Source organism: Bombina bombina, chromosome 11 (genome assembly GCF_027579735.1).
Source record: "Bombina bombina isolate aBomBom1 chromosome 11, aBomBom1.pri, whole genome shotgun sequence".
NCBI classification, from domain to species: domain Eukaryota; kingdom Metazoa; phylum Chordata; class Amphibia; order Anura; family Bombinatoridae; genus Bombina; species Bombina bombina.
In genome coordinates this window covers 126179372-126202319 of record NC_069509.1, presented here as the reverse complement: position 1 = coordinate 126202319, position 22948 = coordinate 126179372, and the positions used below count along the sequence as shown (strand labels likewise).

General features: G+C 37.3%; 1 protein-coding gene across 1 annotated transcript in view; it reads left to right on the top strand.

Moving 5' to 3' along the window:
• Positions 1-22948, top strand: part of LOC128642239 (cytochrome P450 2K1) — a 249745-nt gene that overhangs the window by 168080 nt on the left and 58717 nt on the right. Inside the window, exon 7 of the mRNA XM_053694937.1 lies at positions 16217-16404. Coding sequence (XP_053550912.1) covers positions 16217-16404 — 188 coding nt within the window. The remainder of the gene's footprint in view (positions 1-16216; positions 16405-22948) is intronic.

Genomic DNA, 22948 nt, shown 5'->3' with positions numbered 1-22948 from the left:
CTTACATAAAATATGTTATATATACACACAAACACACACACACAGGCTCTGAGGCAAAGGACTGTAGTGTTAGGACCAGTCTATATTGGGGCACCTTGTAAGTTGGTGACTGGCTAAGCAGAATATGGCAATATTGTGTGACTAAGATCCCAATTTTATTTAAAAAGAATAGTTGACTCTTGATGTGTTTTGCAGGCAATTTTTTTGCTGCCGTTAAAAAAAAATATGTTGTGCTTTTGAAAATTGATGTGCACTAATACCTTTTTGTTTATATATATATATATATATATATATATATATATACACACACACACATATATACATGGCCGTAGACCAATACCTCACGTTTTCTACTAAATACATATATATATATATATATATATATATATATATATATATATATATATACACACATATATATATACATACACACACACACATATATATATACATATATATATACACACACATATATTTACATATATATATATACACACACATATACATACATATATACATGGCCGTAGACCAATACCTCACGTTTTCTACTAAATACATATATATATATATATATATATATATATATATATATATACACATATATATATATATACATACACACACACATATATATACATATATATATATACACACACATATATTTACATATATATATATACACACACATATACATACATATATATATATATATATATACATATATATATATATATATATATATATATATATATATATATATATATATATATATATATATATATATATATATATTTAATCCAATAGAAAGGCACTCACTGGTATTTGAAGAAATAATTTTCTTTATTAGTGACGTTTCAGGGAGTTTAACCCCTTCCTCAGACAATAAAAAACATGTTACATGTTATAGACTTGCCCCATATTTATACCCCCACCGTGCAGTGATAGTCCAAAGCAAGAATGCACACCGGCGTTCCAATGGCGCAACTGCGCATGCGCCAACGGTCAGTGATGGCATCTCACCAGGGACAAACTTAAAGGCAAAGTAGAACGTGTTACAAAACAACTGAGCGTCTCCTAGCAACCCTGCGCATATCAATTCAGCGCATAATAATTCTAAACTGAACCAGACTGTTAATATATCCTCCTTATTAGGATCATGATACTGTGTGCATAGGATGTATAAGTAAACAAAAAACAACCATCTGCGCCATACATAGAGAGCTAGCCTACGTGTAGTATTGTTACTGTGCATAAGTCAATGGTCCCAATGTTAATATATTTATACCTAGTGATAGATCGCTTGTTCTATAAAATAAATGTTACATATTAAAAGCTAAATGCCCAGCCTGCTACTCTACATCATAGTGTGCGTGGATATCCATATAGCATTAGGTATATTAGTACTAAATGTCCTTAATAAGACTCCATTATAAATACATAGATAAAGCCAAATGTGATCATAATTAGTAGTCTACGAATATTATAGGTAAGCAAAGTCTATTATAGCATAAGTTTGAGAATATAACATATGTCATATGTAATTGTCAAAACACCTGAACTACCACTGTGTTACTTAGTTTATATATTAGACGCTTGTTAAGCCAAATTTTCATACCAGAAGATAAGTATAGATGTATAGTGTCACCTCATATTACATATAGCTATTGCGATTGGGCATAATTAGATTATTGAGTGTGTTAGGTTGGGGCATATAAATACATAGGTAAAGCAACCCTATTGAGCACAATCATATACCCATAGCAAAAATTGAAAAATATAAACACACATGATTATTAACTAAATATACAGATACATACCCTACCGTTCATGTTTAACTTCATGAGAACAATAAAAAGTTAACACATTCAGTAGCAATGAACATAGAAATTTGGCAATCTTGTATCACATGAATAGGCATATAATAACACTAGTACTTGTAGTAACACTTAGGCTTCAAAAAATAATTAATCATAGAGGAATAGGGCCCCTTGGGTCCCTAACGGTCTAAATAGACCTATAACAGCTCATACATATATCCTATAGGTCCACTTTATAAAAAGCAGTGTAGATCCATGTTGGTGTTGAGTCCCCTAGGTACTAGGGTCTGCAGGGTAAATATCCATCTGCTTTCCTTCTGCAGTAGCAGCTTTCCCTGATCACCCACCCTAGATAGAGGGGCAACATGATCAATGATCATGCACTTTAATTCTGAAGCAGAATGTTTGGCCACAAGGAAATGCTTGGCAATGGGTTGGTCAGTCTTACCAGTATCTAAGACTCTTACAAAGAGGTTTACATAAAACCAAATTTTATTAATAAAATAAAAATCTCAGTGTCTCATGACACTAGATATTAAAAGAACAAGCAACGCGTTTCTCAGACTGCTGTCTGTTTCATCAGGAGATTTTTATTTTATTAATAAAATTTGGTTTTATGTAAACCTCTTTGTGAGAGTCTGAGCTCTGTCAGTCCGGCAAGACGTTGGAGAAACCAGTTTCCTTACAGTGTCAGTGAGCTGGGACACTGTGAGATCCCAGTCTGTTTGATTTAGCACAATTGGGTGCTGCTCCACTTGTGAGTACCTTTTTGATAACCTAACAAATCTCTTTCACCAACTGTATTACACCAGGAGGCGCCTTTGTCTTTTTGTGATTTTTTTCACAGAGAAAACTTGCTGTTAGATCCTGATTTCCCTGACAAAGCAGCTGACTCCAGTCATTATCTGTGTTCCTGATCATTGATCATCCTGGTATTTGATCACATTCATCATTTGGGACTATTCGCACCCCAATTGGAACATTTACCATCTATATAACATTACAGAAGAAGACAGCATTTCCAGATAAGAACCTTTCAGGAATTTCTTATTACTGTATTTGCTATTATTTGTGTTGTATCCTATGTTTCTCATAGTCCCATATTTATAAGAACTGTTTCTTATTTGTTTACATTATTTCGTATAGTATATTTTATTATAGTTATCACATGCAATTTCTTGTTCTCTTCTCTTAGCCTATTTACATAGTAATCATATAGGGTCCTGTGCGCCCCCTAGTAGTAACACACCCTTAATGTTACGGATTGTTTCTTTTACCAGTATCTAGTGCATTCCTGATACTACATCTGTGATTGGCCATACGCGTTCTGAGGTCATCATTGGTTTTACCAACATAATACCATCCACAGCTACAGTGTAACAAATACACCACATATCTAGTGGTGCATGTCAGTCGGTACCTGATGTTGAATTTTTGGTTTGTCCATGGGTGTGTGAAAAACATTCCTTGTGTCAGGCCATTGCATGTTGTACACCTGCTGCATCTATAACATCCGTTCTTAGGAGCTCCCAACCATGTTCCAGGGTTATAGCTCGCTTTGAAGTCAGGGCACATCAGGATGTCCCATAGGGATCTAACCCTCTTGTATCCCACTCTTGGTGCTTCATATTTGGTTAATGGTAGTTGTGGATCACTTTTCACTGTTTCCCAATTATTCCTGAGGATAGACGATACCTGATACTTATCTGACGTATAGGTAGTTACAAAGGTTAATCTTTTCTCCTCTGTTTCATCCTTGGTGTTTTTTCGTAGTGCCTTTTCTTGGGTGAGTGCCATTAATTCATCCACAGTCGAACCAAGGTTCTTATCATGTTAACCTCTATCCTTAAATTTCTTTTTCATGTCAACTAGTTGTTGGATTTTCAATGTGTCAAGAGAGTTGTTCCTGATAACTCTCTTGAGTTGAGACTTTGGGAGTGCTCGTTTTAGTGTTGATGGGTGGCAGCTATCAGCCCTAAGCAGTGAATTTCTGTCTGTCTCCTTGCTGAAGAGAGTAGTCTCCAAATGTTGTTCCTTTTTAAAGATCCTTAGATTCAAGAAATCAATGCTTGTTTTGGAGTGTGTCATCTTGAATTTGACCTTATCAGTGGTCCCATTCAGGATTTTGAACCAGTCTTCCAGATAATTTTCTGTTCTGGACCAAATTAAGAACAGGTCATCAATATACCGTCTGAACAGACAGATCCTTGAATCTTTAAAGCAATCAGTCCTCATGTTCTCAAATTCGGCCATGTACAAGTTTGCGTAGGATGGGGCCACATTCAACCCCATCACGGTACCAGCTGTTTGTAGGTAATATTTCTGCTCACTTGAAGTAGTTTAAGGTAAGGCAGTATTCAAGTAGCTGTATTAGTACCTCTGGTGGTCGACCGATGTAGGGATACCGATTCAAGTGTCCTAATATTGCTGCCAGACCTTCATCATGGGGAATTACTGTGTACAGACTCGTGACTTCAAGTGTGACCATGATGTCACCATCACTCACACTTTGCTCTTCTTTTAGTAACTTAATTAATTCTATCGAGTCTAGTAGAAATGAAGGTACATTTCATACCAGAGGTATGCCTATTCATGTGATACAAGATTGCTAAATTTCTATGTGCATTGCTACTGAATGTGTTAACTTTTTATTGCTCTCATGCAGTTAAACATGCACGGTAGGGTATGTATCTGTATATTTAGTTAATAATCATGAGTGTTTATATTTTTCAATTTTTGCTATGGGTATATGATTTTGCTCAATAGGGTTGATTTACCTATGTATTTATATGCCCCAACCTAACACACTCAATAATCTAATTATGCCCAATCGCGATAGCTATATACGCATGTAATATGAGGTGACACTATACATCTATACTTATCTTCTGGTATGAAAATTTGGCTTAACCTGCGTCTAATATATAGACTAAGTAACACAGTGGTAGTTCAGGTGTTTTGACAATTACATATGACATATGTTACATTCTCACACTTGTTATAATAGACTTTGCTTACCTATAATATTCTTAGGCTACTAATTATGATCACATTTGGCTTTATCTATGTATTTATAATGGAGTCTTATTAAGGACATTTAGTACTAATATACCTAATGCTATATGGATATCCACGCACACTATGATGTAGAGTAGCAGGCTGGGCATTTAGCTTTTAATATGTAACACATGTATTTTATAGAACAAGCGATCTATCACTAGGTATAAATATATTAACATTGGGACCATTGACTTATGCACAGTAACAATACTACACGTAGGCTAGCTCTCTATGTATGGCGCAGATGGTTGTTTTTTGTTTACTTATACATCCTATGCACACAGTATCATGATCCCAATAAGGAGGATATATTAACAGTCTGGTTCAGTTTAGAATTATTATGCGCTGAATTGATATGTGCAGGGTTGCTAGGAGACGCTCAGTTGTTTTGTAACACGTTCTACTTTGCCTTTTAGTATGTCCCTGGTGAGATGCCATCACTGACCGTTGGCGCATGCGCAGTTGCGCCACTGGAACGCCGGTGTGCATTCTTGCTTTGGACTATCACTGCACGTGGGGGGTATAAATATGGGGTAAGTCTATAATATGTAACATGCTTTTTAAGGTCTGAGGAAGGGGTTAAACTCCCTGAAATGTCACTAATAAAGAAAACTATTTCTTCAAATACCGGTGAGTGCCTTTCTATTGGATTAACTGTATCTGGATGTTTAAGAGCACCCTGGAAGCTCCTAACAAATTGGGTGTGCTGGTCTGTGAGTAAATTACTATATATTCAGGTGAAACTCGAAAAATTAGAATATTGTGCAAAAGTTAATTTATTTCTCTAATGCAACTTAAAAGGTGAAACTAATATATGAGATAGACTCATTACATGCAAAGCAAGATAGTTCAAGCCGTGATTTGTCATAATTGTGATGATTATGGCTTACAGCTCATGAAAACCCCAAATCCACAATCTCAGAAAATTAGAATATTACATGCAATCAATAAAACAAGTATTGTACATAGAACAATATCTGACCTCTAGAAAGTATAAGCATGCATACTGTATGTACTCAGTACTTGGTTTGGGCCCCTTTTGCAGCAATTACTGCCTCAATGCGGAGTGGCATGGAAGCTATCAGCCTGTGGCACTGCTGAGGTGTTATGGAAGACCAGGATGCTTCTAGACATGTGCGGTTCGTTTCGGATTATTATTAAAATACTTCCGAATCTACCGAATGAATCCGAAATAGCTGCCGTATTAACCCCTAATCTGCCGCCCCCGCTATCGCTGACACCTGCATTATTTTATTAACCCCTAATTTGCCGACCGAATATCGCCGCCACCTACATTATAGCTATTAACCCCTAATCTGCTGTCCCTAACACCGCCGACCCCTACATTATAGTTATTAACCCCTAATCTGCCCCCCCCCAACGTCGCCGCAATCTAACTACAAGTATTAACCCCTAATCTGCCGACCCGATATCACCGCCGCCTACATTATAGCTATTAACCCCTAATCTGCTGTCCCTAACACCGCCGACCCCTACATTATAGTTATTAACCCCTAATCTGCCCCCCCCAACGTCGCCGCAATCTAACTACAAGTATTAACCCCTAATCTGCCGACCCGATATCGCCGCCGCCTACATTATAGCTATTAACCCCTAATCTGGTGTGCCTAACACCGCCGACCCCTACATTATAGTTATTAACCCCTAATCTGCCCCCCCCAACGTCGCCGCAATCTAACTGCAAGTATTAACCCTTAATCTGCCGACCCGATATCGCCGCCGCCTACATTATAGCTATTAACCCCTAATCTGGTGTCCCTAACACCGCCGACCCCTACATTATAGTTATTAACCCCTAATCTGCCCCCCCAACGTCGCCGCAATCTAACTACAAGTATTAACCCCTAATCTGTCGACCGCAAATCGCCGCAACTATAATAAATGTATTAACCCCTAAACCGCCGCACTCCCGCCTCGCAAACACTATAATACATTTTATTAACCCCTAATCTGCCCTCCCTAACATCGCCGCCACCTACCTACAATTATTAACCCCTAATCTCCCGCCCCCAACGTCGCCGCTACTATAATAAGGTTATTAACCCCTAAACCTAAGTCTAACCCTAACACTAACACCCCCTAACTTAAATATAATTTAAATAAAACGAAATAAGTTTACTATAGTTAAATAAATGAATCCTATTTAAAACTAAAGACTTACCTGTAAAATAAACCCTAAGATAGCTGCAATATAACTAATAGTTACATTGTAGCTATTTTAGGATTTATATTTATTTTACAGGCAACTTTGTATTTATTTTAACTAGGTACAATAGTTATTAAATAGTTAATAACTATTTAATAACTACCTAGCTAAAATAAATACAAATTTACCTGTAAAATAAATCCTAACCTAAGTTACAATTACACCTAACACTACACTATCATTTCATTAATTAAATAAATGAATCATATTTAAAACTAAATACTTACCTGTAAAATAAACCCTAATATAGCTGCAATATAACTAATAGTTACATTGTAGCTATTTTAGCATTTATATTTATTTTACAGGCAACTTTGTATTTATTTTAACTAGGTACAATAGCTATTAAATAGTTATTGACTAATTAATAGCTACCTAGTTAAAATAATTACAAAATTACCTGTAAAATAAATCCTAACCTAAGTTACAATTAAACCTAACACTACACTATCATTAAATAAATTAACTACAAGTACCTACAATTATCTACAATTAAATAAACTAAAGTACAAAAACCCCCCACTAAATTAAAAAAAAAAAAACCCACTAAATTACAAAAAATAAAAAAATATTACAAGAATTTTAAACTAATTACACCTAATCTAAGCCCCCTAATAAAATAACAAAGCCCCCCAAAATAAAAAAAAATGCCCTACCCTATAGTAAATTACAAAAGTTAACAGCTCTATTACCTTACCAGCCCTGAACAGGGCCCTTTGCGGGGCATGCCCCAAAGAAAACAGCTCTTTTGCCTGTAAAAAAAAAAACACAATCCCCCCCCCCCCACATTACAACCCACCACCCACATACCCCTACTCTAACCCAAACCCCCCTTAAATAAACCTAACACTACCCCCCTGAAGATCTCCCTACCTTGAGTCGTGTTCACCCAGCCGGGCCGAAGTCTTCATCCGATGGGGCAGAAGAGGACATCCAGACCGGCAGAAGTCTTCATCCAAGCGGGGCAAGAAGAGGTCTTCCATCCATCATACAAGTACCAAAATACAAACAAACACTAAATTACCAAAAATAATAAAATATTACAATAATTTTAAACTAATTACACCTAATCTAAGCCCCCTACTAGCTATTAATATAGCTTCAATATAACTAATAGTTACATTGTAGCTATTTTAGGATTTATATTTATTTTACAGGCAACTTTGTATTTATTTTAACTAGGTACAATAGTTATTAAAAAGTTAATAACTATTTAATAACTACCTAGCTAAAATAAATACAAATTTACCTGTAAAATAAATCATAACCTAAGTTACAATTACACCTAACACTACACTATCATTAAATTAACTAAATAAATGAATCCTATATAAAACTAAAGACTTACCTGTAAAATAAACCCTAATATAGCTGCAATATAACTAATAGTTACATTGTAGCTATTTTAGCATTTATATTTATTGTACAGGCAACTTTGTATTTATTTTAACTAGGTTCAATAGCTATTAAATAGATATTGACTATTTAATAGCTACCTAGTTAAAATAATTACAAAATTACCTGTAAAATAAATCCTAACCTAAGCTACAATTAAACCTAACACTACACTATCATTAAATAAATTAACTACAAGTACCTACAATTAAATACAATTAAAAAAACTAAACTAAAGTACAAAAACCCCCCCACTAAATTACAAAAAATAAAAAAATATTACAAGAATTTTAAACTAATTACACCTAATCTAAGCCCCCTAATAAAATAACAAAGCCCCCCAAAATAAAAAAATGCCCTACCCTATACTAAATTACAAAAGTTAACAGCTCTATTACCTTACCAGCCCTTAAAAGGGCCTTTTGCTGGGGCATGCCCCAAAGAAAACAGCTCTTTTGCCTGTAAAAAAAAAACACAATACCCCCCCCACATTACAACCCAACACCCACATACCCCTACTCTAACCCAAACCCCCCTTAAATAAACCTAACACTACCCCCCTGAAGATCTCCCTACCTTGAGTCGTGTTCACCAAGCCGGGCCGAAGTCTTCATCCGATGGGGCAGAAGAGGACATCCAGACAGGCAGAAGTCTTCATCCAAGCGGGGCAAGAAGAGGTCTTCCATCCATCAGAAAAGTACAAAAAAACAAACAAACACTAAATTACCAAAAATAATAAAATATTACAATAATTTTAAACTAATTACACCTAATCTAAGCCCCCTACTAGCTATTAATATAGCTACAATATAACTAATAGTTACATTGTAGCTATTTTAGGATTTATATTTATTTTACAGGCAACTTTGTATTTATTTTAACTAGGTACAATAGCTATTAAATAGTTAATAACTATTTAATAACTACCTAGCTAAAATAAATACAAATTTACCTGTAAAATAAACCCTAACCTAAGTTACAATTACACCTAACACTACACTATCATTAAATTAACTAAATAAATGAATCCTATATAAAACTAAAGACTTACCTGTAAAATAAACCCTAATATAGCTGCAATATAACTAATAGTTACATTGTAGCTATTTTAGCATTTATATTTATTGTACAGGCAACTTTGTATTTATTTTAACTAGGTTCAATAGCTATTAAATAGATATTGACTATTTAATAGCTACCTAGTTAAAATAATTACAAAATTACCTGTAAAATAAATCCTAACCTAAGCTACAATTAAACCTAACACTACACTATCATTAAATAAATTAACTACAAGTACCTACAATTAAATACAATTAAAAAAACTAAACTAAAGTACAAAACCCCCCCCACTAAATTACAAAAAATAAAAAAATATTACAAGAATTTTAAACTAATTACACCTAATCTAAGCCCCCTAATAAAATAACAAAGCCCCCCAAAATAAAAAAATGCCCTACCCTATACTAAATTACAAAAGTTAACAGCTCTATGACCTTACCAGCCCTTAAAAGGGCCTTTTGCTGGGGCATGCCCCAAAGAAAACAGCTCTTTTGCCTGTAAAAAAAAAACACAATACCCCCCCCACATTACAACCCAACACCCACATACCCCTACTCTAACCCAAACCCCCCTTAAATAAACCTAACACTACCCCCCTGAAGATCTCCCTACCTTGAGTCGTGTTCACCAAGCCGGGCCGAAGTCTTCATCCGATGGGGCAGAAGAGGACATCCAGACAGGCAGAAGTCTTCATCCAAGCGGGGCAAGAAGAGGTCTTCCATCCATCAGAAAAGTACAAAAAAACAAACAAACACTAAATTACCAAAAATAATAAAATATTACAATAATTTTAAACTAATTACACCTAATCTAAGCCCCCTACTAGCTATTAATATAGCTACAATATAACTAATAGTTACATTGTAGCTATTTTAGGATTTATATTTATTTTACAGGCAACTTTGTATTTATTTTAACTAGGTACAATAGCTATTAAATAGTTAATAACTATTTAATAACTACCTAGCTAAAATAAATACAAATTTACCTGTAAAATAAACCCTAACCTAAGTTACAATTACACCTAACACTACACTGTCATTAAATTAACTAAATAAATTAATCCTATATAAAACTAAAGACTTACCTGTAAAATAAACCCTAATATAGCTACAATATAACTAATAGTTACATTGTAGCTATTTTAGCATTTATATTTATTTTACAGGCAACTTTGTATTTATTTTAACTAGGTACAATAGCTATTAAATAGATATTTACTGTTTAATAGCTACCTAGTTAAAATAATTACAAAATTACCTGTAAAATAAATCCTAACCTAAGCTACAATTAAACCTAACACTACACTATCATTAAATAAATTAACTACAAGTACCTACAATTAAATACAATGAAATAAACTAAACTAAAGTACAAAAAAACAAACACTAAATTACAAAAAATAAAAAAAATTACAAGAATTTTAAACTAATTACACCTAATCTAAGCCCCCTAATAAAATAACAAAGCCCCCCAAAATAAAAAAATGCCCTACCCTATACTAAATTACAAAAGTAATCAGCTCTATTACCTTACCAGCCCTTAAAAGGGCCTTTTGCGGGGGCATGCCCCATAGAAAACAGCTCTTTTGCCTGTAAAAAAAAACACAATACCCCCCCACATTACAACCCACCACCCACATACCCCTACTCTAACCCAAACCCCCCTTAAATAAACCTAACACTACCCCCCTGAAGATCTCCCTACCGTGTCTTCACCCAGCGGGCCGAAGTCTTCATCCGATCGGGCAGAAGAGGTCTTCCATCCATCAGAAGTCTTGATCCAGGCGGCATCTTCTCTGTTCATCCATCCGGAGCGGAGCGGCAGCATCCTGAAGACATCCCACGCAGAGCATCCTCTTCTTTCTTGATCCGACGACTAAGTGACTGTACCTTTAAGTGACGTCATCCAAGATGGCGTCCCTTGAATTCCGATTGGCTGATAGGATTCTATCAGCCAATCGGAATTAAGGTAGGAAAAATCTGATTGGCTGATTCAATCAGCCAATCAGATTCAAGTTCAATCCGATTGGCTGATCCAATCAGCCAATCAGATTGACCTCGCATTCTATTGGCTGGAGTGCGGCGGTTTAGGGGTTAATACATTTATTATAGTGGCGGCGATTTGCGGTCGGCAGATTAGGGGTTAATACTTGTAGTTAGATTGTGGCGACGTTGGGGGGGGCAGATTAGGGGTTAATAACTATAATGTAGGGGTCGGCGGTGTTAGGGACACCAGATTAGGGGTTAATAGCTATAATGTAGGCGGCGGCGATATCGGGTCGGCAGATTAGGTGTTAATACTTGTAGTTAGATTGCGGCGACGTTGGGGGGGGCAGATTAGGGGTTAATAACTATAATGTAGGGGTCGGCGGTGTTAGGGACAGCAGATTAGGGGTTAATAGCTATAATGTAGGCGGCGGCGATATCGGGTCGGCAGATTAGGGGTTAATACTTGTAGTTAGATTGCGGCGACGTTGGGGGGGGCAGATTAGGGGTTAATAACTATAATGTAGGGGTCGGCGGTGTTAGGGACAGCAGATTAGGGGTTAATAGCTATAATGTAGGTTGCGGCGATATCCGATCGGCAGATTAGGGGTTAAATAATGTTATTATAGGGTTTGCGATGTGGGGGGGCCTCGGTTTAGTGGTTCATAGGTAGTTTATGGGTGTTAGTGACTTAGTGTACTAAAACATACCGAATTTCGGAACCGAATAGAACCGAATTCAGCCGAATCCGAATAAATCCAAAACGAATTTATTCGGATCCGAATAAATCCGAAACGAATTTATTCAAATTTTGCCGAATCCGATTCGATCCGAAACGAAATTCGAAAAGTCTGAATCGATCCGAACCGAAAACGAACCGAATTTTTTAGCCGTGCACATGTCTAGATGCTTCAATAGCGGCCTTCAGCTCTTCTGCATTGTTTGGTCTCATGTCTCTCATCTTTCTCTATGGGGTTCAGGTAAGGCGAGTTTGCTTGCCAATCAAGCACAGTAATCCCACGGTCATTGAACCAGGTTTTGGTGCTTTTGGCAGTGTGGGCAGGTGCCAAGTTCTGCTGGAAAATGAAGTCAGCCTCCCCATAGAGCTCGTCTGTGGAAGGAAGCATGAAGTGCTCCAAAATCTCCTGGTAGATGGCTGCGTTGACCCTGGACTTAATGAAGCACAGTGGACCAACACCAGCAGATGACATGGCTCCCCAAATCAACACAGACTGTGGAAACTTCACACTGGACTTCAAGCATCTTGCAGTGTGTGCCTCTCCATTCTTCCTCCATACTCTGGGTCCTTGGTTTCCAAATGAGATGCAAAATTTGCTCTCATCAGAAAAGAGGACTTTGGACCACTGAGCAACAGACCAGGTCTGTTTTTCTTTAGCCCAGGTAAGATGCTTCTGACATTGTTTGTTGTTCAGGAGTGGCTTAACAAGAGGAATACGACATTTGAAGCCCATGTACAGGATCCGTCTGTGTGTGGTGGCTCTTGATGCACTGACTCCAGCCTCAGTTCACTCCTTGTGAAAGTCCCCAACACTTTTGAATGGCCTTTTCCTGACAATCCTCTCCAGGCTGCGGTTATCCCTGCTGCTTGTGCACCTTTTTCTTCCACACTTTTCCCTTCCACATAACTTTCTATTAATGTGCTTTGATACAGCACTTTGGGAACATCCAACTTCTTTTGCAATTACCTTTTGAGGCTTTCCCTCCTTATGGAGGGTGTCAATGATGGTTTTCTGCACAAATGTCAGGTCAGCAGTCTTTCCCATGATTGTGATTCCTACTGAACCAGACTGAGAGACCATTTAAAGGCTCAGGAACCCTTTGCAGGTGTTATGGCTTAATTAGCTGATTAGAGTGGGACACTCTGAGCCTAGAATATTGCACCTTTTCACAATATTCTAATTTTCTGAGATTGTGGATTTGGGGTTTTCATGAGCTGTAAGCCATAATCATCACAATTATGACAAATCACGGCTTGAACTTTCTTGCTTTGCATGTAATAAGTCTATCTCATATAGTAGTTTAACCTTTTAAGTTGCATTAGTGAAATAAATTAACTTTTGCACAATATTCTAATTTTTCGAGTTTCACCTGTATATATACATACATATCTATATATATATATATATATATATATACACACACACACACACACATACATACACGCACACATATATAAAAAGTTTTGATAGGTAAAAAAAAACTAAACCAAGGCTCTATTTCTGTTTAAATGGACTGATAGCAAACATGCAAAACATTCTCTGGTACTTTATTTATACAAGATTTCCTAGTAGGGGTTAAACATTAAATATATGCTAGATAGAATGATGCATTTAGCCTGAGAATATGTTTTTAAATATGGGGTTAAATGTTAAAACAATGTGCTTGTTTTCAGTAGATAAAACAAAATCATTATCTGCATCGTTAATTTGTCAATTTCATAGCCATAAATCAAATGTGCACAATTTACATATTAATGGCAATTTTTAGCAATTACAGTGCAGATTAAAAATTTAAGTGATACTAATAGGTGACATGTGCAATTAACCTGTTGTGTTCCAAAACCATAGGTATATCTGTGCATTACTTAAACAGAAAGTGCGGATATCACTGTGTACTATTGAATGTAGCACTTGTTTTACATAGGTTAATACATGCGGACATGCATGCATTCATTGTTGCCATGGTTACCAGTGCTTACTGCAAACAGGACACCCTAATTTACTATAAATATAAGAGTTAACACACAGGGCAAATACGGCTAGTATTTTGAGTTTATATTTGAGACATAACGTAGTTTTTGTGAATTAATAAGCAACTTGAGCCGTAGTGTGAAATAGGACCGGAAGTGACGTAAGCGCACTTCCGGGTACACGAGACAGTGGAATGCAAGTATGCGTTTCAGCACTTTAGTTTGGCGCCACAACTTTGTGAGACAGGTTTGGGATTTGATTGATTTGTTTGATTATCACTATATATTGTGTGATTCTGTTTACTATCATTATGCTGATGAAGGGTAGTATATACCCGAAAACGTTCCATTAAAATAACTTTGTTATTTCTTATAGAAGTCCTGTGAGTACAATTTTTTGCTCTACTATATATATATATAGACACACATATAAACACATAAATACATATAAACACATATATAGACATATATATATATATATATATATATAGACACACATATAAACACATAAATACATATAAACACATATATAGACATATATATCAGTGCACTAAAGCCCTTTGCAATCAAGTTGCTGAAATCATGTAAAATCATATTTATGTAATATTCATATTTAAAAAACTGTTATACTGTGTATGTTCTGTAAATATTTCACCTTAAAATGTTTTTCACATAGAGAAATATTTTCTAAGTATTTTAAATACATATTCCTATGCAGTGCTGAATGGACTAGCAGCGTTTTCTTGTACGGTGCAGCAGTAAGCACACTGGCTCCCTCCCACCATGAATAGAAAGCTGGCCAGCAGGATGCACGGTCTGCGTGCCCAAATACTTTGAATGTCGTATTTTGGCGTGGAGACCGTGCAGCCTGCTGGCCAGCTTTCTATTCATGGTTGGAGGGAGCCGCTGTGCTTGCTGCTGCACCGGACAAGAAAACACTGCTTGGGGGGCCGGTGACAGACTGTGGAAGTGTTGTGTAGTGGGACTCACTTGGCATAGGTCACCATTGCAAGATAAAGAGCTTGTCTCCTCTGCATTAGAATCATACTGCAATCTATAGAGCTCAACTGGCTTACTTTACACTGTTATTGTTTGCTATAGATACATTACTGCAGAGTATAGAGCTTACTCACATTTTATATAACTGATTAGTACATATGTTGTTTGTATTTTTATTCTCCCAGAGTGTATTGGACATTGAGAAACATGTACATTAAGATTCTGTAGTCTTAAATAAATTTTTTATTGAAACATTAAGGTGTTATATTCATTTATAAGAAAATCGCGATTAAATCGGAATTTTTTTTGTCCATATCGCCCAGCCCTAATATATATATATATACATAAACACACATATACACAGAAATATGTATTTATTAATAAACAGAACATATCCTTCTATGTGGAGAACATTGGAATGTGAAATTTTAATATTTCATGTCGAGTTGGCGCACTTAAGAAAATGTGATTGGGTTTGCATGCGGATAAGTGTTACATTCCCCCCCCCCCTGAATTTTTTAGCTAAATTGAAGCCTAGGGGGAATACGCTAACGCGGTCGCGATATCCTAACATTGGCTTTTTTGTGCACTTTGGGTTAGCGCTAGCGAAAACTTTTTACTTTCAATTTGTAATATGCACGATACCTGATGATCGCAAAAAGCTTACGTCTAGCCGAGTTAGTGTGTGAGCGGGAGTGATAAAAAATGCTCCACTCGTAAGCTAGCCCCCATATGTGTTAAACCAGTAGTGCATTGCTTCTCCTGAGCCTACTCTTCAACAAGGTAAGCAAACAGAATGAAGCAAATTAGATAACAGAAGTAATTTGTTAAGTTGTTTAAAATTGCATAATTTATTTGAATCATGAAAGTATATTTTTAACTTCACTGCCCCCTTAATGTCCAATAGAGCTCAATTGCATTTATAAAATATTAATAATATGTCCTGTGATTTTTATAGAAAAGGTTCAAGAAGAAATTAAGACTTTCATTAAACCGGGACAGTTGCCTAAAGTGGATGATCGGAAGAACATGCCATATACTGATGCAGTGATACATGAAGTACAGAGATTTGCTAATATAGTTCCATTAAATTTATCCCATTTGACTACAAAAGATGTTCACTTCCGTGGGTATCACATCCCAAAGGTAATCTTAGCGCTCCCATCTCACATTAACCCTGCAACAGTCAGTTGTTGCTTAGATAGTGTGTTATATACTGTAGTTGGGCTAAGGTTATATTACTTCAACTTGGAATTTTATTTCTTTATATGTGAGTTCTTTAAAGAAACAAACAGAAGTGCACCTGTGACACATGTTAAAAGTACAAATGTAGTGCATATAAAGCCCCTATAAATGACAGACACTCACAAGGTAATAAAAAATCAACAGGCAAATCAAAATATACGTCTAGGAGCAAGTTCCTCTCCACTGTCTGGGATCCCGTGCAGGGTCTTTTGGTCCAACTCCTTGTTAAAATGGTCCACTTGTGATGACAGTTCTTCGGACCCGTTCCCCGAGTAGTAGACCACCTGCGGTAAGTGTATAGGAGCAAAGTTCAAACGTCCCGTTCGGCAAGTAACAAAAGGTTTGTACGGCGGCCGGGAGGGATCAATAAGCCTCAACTTGTTTCCCTCCGACACAGCGGAGCTTCTTTAAGAGGATAATTAGCATGTGCTAGCCTCTGCCATGTATCAGAGTCCTTTATCAATAGTCATTCCTCTTTATGTTACATGATAGCGGCACAGCCAATCCCTCACAGGATAAAAGTGACAGGTACCAGGTGAATCTCTGCCGGTATATCATTGTTGTCTCTGCAGAATATACCTTTAATTTTTATTGTTTAAAAATATAGAATAATGGACTTCTGGTGGGCAGCGTTCCAAGATGGCCACGGACTCTTGACGCTCCGAGTAGCTTAAGGTTAAAAGTGGCTAGAACCATCGCCATCCTTCTCTCTCTTGGCAATATTTGTGCCTGAGAACTCAACTGGATCGAGGCATGCTATCCCTTGGCCCCCGAGAAGCAATTCACGAACAATAAGCCGCTTGGCGTAGTGATGGGTTATTTCCCGCCACACTGTACATAACTTTACTCTGACCCTACGCAATGGAGAGGCTCATCATTAAAGAACTGTATACTGACATCAACGCTTTGGATGAAATAAAGGCTATATTACTGCCTAAACTAGACCGGCTCCTCCTGTCCTGTTCTAACCTATGCAAATTAGTGAGTGCAACGGAACAACCAAGCCGCCAAATGAGGTCTATCTCTGATCCTGCCTTACAGAGCATGATAGGTAGCACAGCACTGTGCCCATGGGTGGACATCAGCCTTTTGGTCTCAGCTTCCACGCAGAGGGGAGCAGCGCCAACAACTCTGGCAACCGGAGCATCTCCCTCTCACATAACTTGGTCGAACTCGGCCATAGCGCCATCTGTGGCTTCAAACAACAGCGCATTGCTGTCCTCAATGGCTCTTCCAACGACTACTACAGCTCCAGCCATGGATTCTAGACTAAGCCTTAAAAAGGAGATGGGCCACAACACTGTTTACCCTGCTAAAAATTCGGTTAAAACTCCTGTCGCTCCGCCTGTGTCCACTGCTGTACATGATGACCGGCATGATCTCAGCGCATACGGGCTTGAAAATGTTTGCGCACGTTCAATCAGCAAATCTGGATCTGACAGGCCTATTGATGGGGCATATGCGGATGGAGAGCAGCGTCCATGTGCTTATCGGCCCCATGAGAGAAGCTTGGAATCCCTGCGGTACATTTATTCATTTTTTGGTTTGAGCTGGCATTGGTTGACATATCACTGTGGGCCAGATTAACTGTTGCTGGGTCTCTCCGCAGTATGCACACCTCTGACTGCTGTATGTTTGCAATTTTATTATTGTTGCTGCTGGATCTCCGCAGTGTCTCTGCCTAACTGTCTGAATAAACTCTCTTGCTACTGGACTGCTGCCTCATTGAAGGATCCCTCTGGATGTTGAGCGCATGTGAGTCATTAATATTGAAACAACGGCATACCAAGTTCTTGGAACAGCTCCATCAGAAAATATTGCAGCAACGGACTTTCAATGCAAACCCCGTTAACGCACAAAGGGCCTATACCAGGGAAACTGTTTAGAACTCATTCCTGCATGGATGCTTCACTGTGTTAACGTTAGCATTAAAACCTACTTAAATACACTCGATTTGTGTCTCACTATATATTCCCTGATTACCTTTAGTTCTAGCTTACTGGTGAGTTATGTTATAGCTTCTATGTGTCACGCTCTGTCTTACAATAATTTGACTGTTACTTTGTGTGAAGTGATATATCACAGCATGTCGCGTATGCTGCTTTCTTAAACACTTAGACCCATTTCTTCTCTATTAACCTCTGATACCATTATCTTGGAAACGCTGGGGCTGTAAATATGTAAAGAGCAGAGCAGCTTCTCCGCAGTGATGGCAGATTTCAATTTATGGCATTTTTAATCTCCTATAGGATCTTTGAAGATTGCTCTGTCAGGCACAATACCCGCTATACTATATCGCTGATTTATGTGTTGTGTGGATGAACACAATTCCTTGTATTGCATTAATCGTATGACCCTAGGAATGTCTAGGACTTTAACTTAAACTAAGCTATGTGGATCAGATAAGACCTGTCTACTCCTGCTAAGAACCCTATGTTATTTCAGAGTGAGTTTAATATGGCTGCTGATTTATTTTTACCTTAAAGGGACAGTCTACACCAGAATTTTTATTGTTTTAAAAGATAGATAATCCCTTTATTACCCCTTCCCCAGTTTTGCATAACCAACACAGTTATATTAATATACTTTTAACCTCTGTGATTATCTTGTATCTAAGCCTCTGCAAACTGCCCCTTTTTTCAGTTCTTTTGACAGACTTGCAGTCTAGCCAATCAGTGCCTGCTCCCAGATAACTTCTCGTGCACGAGCACAGTGTTATCTATATGAAATACGTGAACTAACACCCTCTAGTGGTGAAAAACTGTTAAAATGCAATCTGAAAGAGGTGGGCTTCAAGGTCTAAGAAATTAGCATATGAACCTCCTAGGTTAAGCTTTCAACTAAGAATACCAAGAGAACAAAGCAAAATTGGTGATAAAAGTTAATTGGAAAATTGTTTAAAATTACATGCTCTATCTGAATCATGAAAGTTTATTTTGGCCTAGACTGTCCCTTTAAGGCAGCTCTACCGGCACCATTTACATTGTATCCCAATTAGATATATCACCTCATCCAGTGATTAGTTCTAACAGTGTTAGTGATGTACTAAGTGCTGTAGCCTATGAGCATGCATATAGCATTTATATTTACTAAGAAAACATTAAAGGATTACTTTCTGTTATAATTTTTAAGCTAAACAACTAACATATTAAAGTTAATAAACATTAATTAAAACCTACTGACCTATATTTTCTCCTAAACGAAGTTTCATAAAGTTCTAAAAGTTATATCTTTTATTCGCCGATGATGTCACGTTATCCTGCCCACTATTTTCAGCACTGAGTGTTCAAAATACTTAAACCAATAACTTTGTGTTTAAAGCGCCATTTTGGAACCTAGGTATTGTAAACGGATTGGTACAGAGCAAAGGATACCCACAGAGTGGGTTTGGAAAACAATTAAATTTGCAGACAAGATTTCTGGTATACGGTAGAGATATGTTAATGAAATGCTATTGATAAAAAGCGTATTTGGGGTAGTTAGTTAGTAACAGGCATAGAAAATATTTACTTACAGTGGCCCTTTAAGTAATCACATACACGCATTATCAAGGTAGCCATACAGTCAGGTAATGAGATACTGTTCATCAGTAGCACACTGCTTATTACTATGTTTTGGCAACTAAGAATATGACCATTGTTACCATTGCTTTTGTTAGACATATCCTTGGAACTAAAACGTCATTTTTACCACATACCAGCTCCTACCTTGAACTATAGCCACACATGTTTAATCATTCTAAGTAGCCTTTGAAAACGCATATACCAGTCATATATAAGAGACTAATAAGCACTCACATAAATGCATTATTAAGGCAGCCATGCTCACTTATGGAGGCAGCCATACTTCCCATAACGGGTCACTTGTTTAGTCAGTCACCAGACAGATATCTATTACAATTTAGCAGTCACCAAATGCTGAGTGGGTTGTGTGTTGTTATTTCTCATACATGTCTAGCTGGGGATTATATAAATACAACTCTTTCACACTAAGGCAGATGTCCACATACCTCTGAACCTATTGGGGATCTGTGTTGTTTTGTTTAGAACAAATGTTTAGTTTAGCGAGTTTTTTTTTTTATTATTTCTATTGTTTTGTTAAGTGTTGTGTTGTTTGTTAGGGCTTGTGTTACTAAACTAATATTAAAAACTAAAAGGTACAGGTGCAATTTGAGATAATAATCAACTAATTCTGGTATAACCCTCACTGCGTGGATTATTCCATGTTATCACATTGCTTTAATCTCAAAGTTACAGATTACTTTTGTGCTATGCTTTATAAATAGAAGCTGACGTTTCTCTTTGTATTTTATGACAGCAACTGTTTCACTAATGATATTGTATCGTTACTCTCATTCCATAATATGAAATGTAATATCGCTGTGACCTGACATGTCAGTGTATGCACTTAATCAATTGTACCTGTGTTTCTTCAATAAAAAGAATTAAAAAAAATATATATATAGAATAATCCCTTTATTAACAATTCCCAAGATTTGCATAAACAACAGTCATATTAATATACTTTTCACCTCTGTGATAACCTTGTAGATAAGGCTCTGATGACTGTCCCTTATTTCAGTTATTTTGACAGACATGCATTTTGCCACTTAAATAACTCGACAGGAGTGAGCACAATGTTTATCTATATAACACACATGAACTAGCAGTGTCCAACTGTAAAAAAACTGTCAAAAAGCACTTAGATAAAAGGAAGTTCAATGGCTTAATAATTAGCATATAAGCCTACCTAGGTTTAGCTTTCCACAAAGAATACCATGAGAGCAAAGCAAATTTGATGATAAAAGTAAATCGGAAACTTGTTTAAAATTGCATGCCCTAATGGAATCATGAATGTTTAATTTTGACTAGACTGTCCCTTTAAGTATTTACTAAGATGTGAATTTATAATTTAACTATACTCTTAATAATTGTTTTCCTTGAAAATTGCAACACATCTCAAGCATATTAAAGGAGCATATGCTAATTTGTTTATTAATAAACACTCCTCTTATAGGTCATCCTAGGCCCAGTTTGAAAGTATATAATTTATCCACAATAAAGTCTCAGAGAGGGGGGGGCAGAGCCTGGAGGAGCACGGTGATGGCCGCCTAATCACTGAGCTCCGTGCACACTAAAAAGTAAAAGCGGCTTTAATCTGTTTATGGCCCGGTAAACCTGGTGAAAAATTAGTGGAGGACTCCCTTACTCATAAGGCAGCCTAATCGAGCAGATGCCCATCAAATAAAGACAGTGGCGATCGGCACTGACATCTTATGGAGGGTGAGAACTGAAGGGCTGCCATCACTAACAGAGGCGCAACGCAACTAATGCAGGGGATCGGAAGATCAGCTACAGGATGGAGTTGTATATCACTCTAAACCTTTATACAGCCCCAGAATCGACACCAGTAAGAAGCAGGGAAACCTGCACCAAATCCCTAAACATAAACGGATTTAGGCAAATGCTGCCAACGCCTAAAGATGCATGGAACTCAGTGGTCACACTTTTACAGGAAGCGTATTAGAAAGGGGACATACCAATAAGCAAATGTATGTGACATACAGATTTATCTGACCTTGTGGCAATTGTAGCCTATGTATGCAAAACCTTTAGGGTGAAATAGTTATCTGCTATCAGCGCCAGGCTGCACCTCTATATAAGACACAATCGCTATATAACTATAATTTACAGCTGTTTTGGGACACAATAATAGTAGATGACAACAATAATTAAAAGGATCCCAAGGTAATAGAATATGGGGATCTAAACTAGCATATTGCCTACACAACCCTATGAAAAATAGATAAGAACCTCACCCATAGTTACCCAAAGGCTAACTTACCTTTTTTAATTACGGGACTGAACCCCTGCTTGTCCAGGTGCCAGGAATCAGACTGAGACGAGAAGTGCAAAAATAATCACACCTTTATTAATAACAAAAAATAATAAAAAGACCACAAGTCAAATAACAAGCCAGGAGTCAAAGCCAGAGCTGGTAGTCAGACGAGCCGAGTCAGGAGCCAAAGCGAGTAGTCATACGAGCCGGAATCAGGAACAAGGAGAACAGCAGAGTCAGGAACAAGTCAGGGATCAGGAACCAGGAGGGACGTCAGACAGCCAGGTAATACACAGGAACTGGAACTCACAAACAGGTCTGAGACAACGCAAGGGCAAAGCATACTGAACAGAGGCCCTTTAAATAATAAGTGATGACATCACAATTCTGAGACTGCAACCTGTCTCACACGGATGATGTACACCAGTCTGACCATAAAGGACGTGCAGGAAATGAGCAGCATCACACACTCTGCACCAGACTCAGCAAGAGAGGGGAGTTCAATGGCAGCAGAACATGGCAAACAAAGCAGGGAAAAAACCCTGACAGTACCTTCCCCTCAACGACTCCTCCCCCGCGGGAGGACAAAAGGCTTATTGGGGAAACT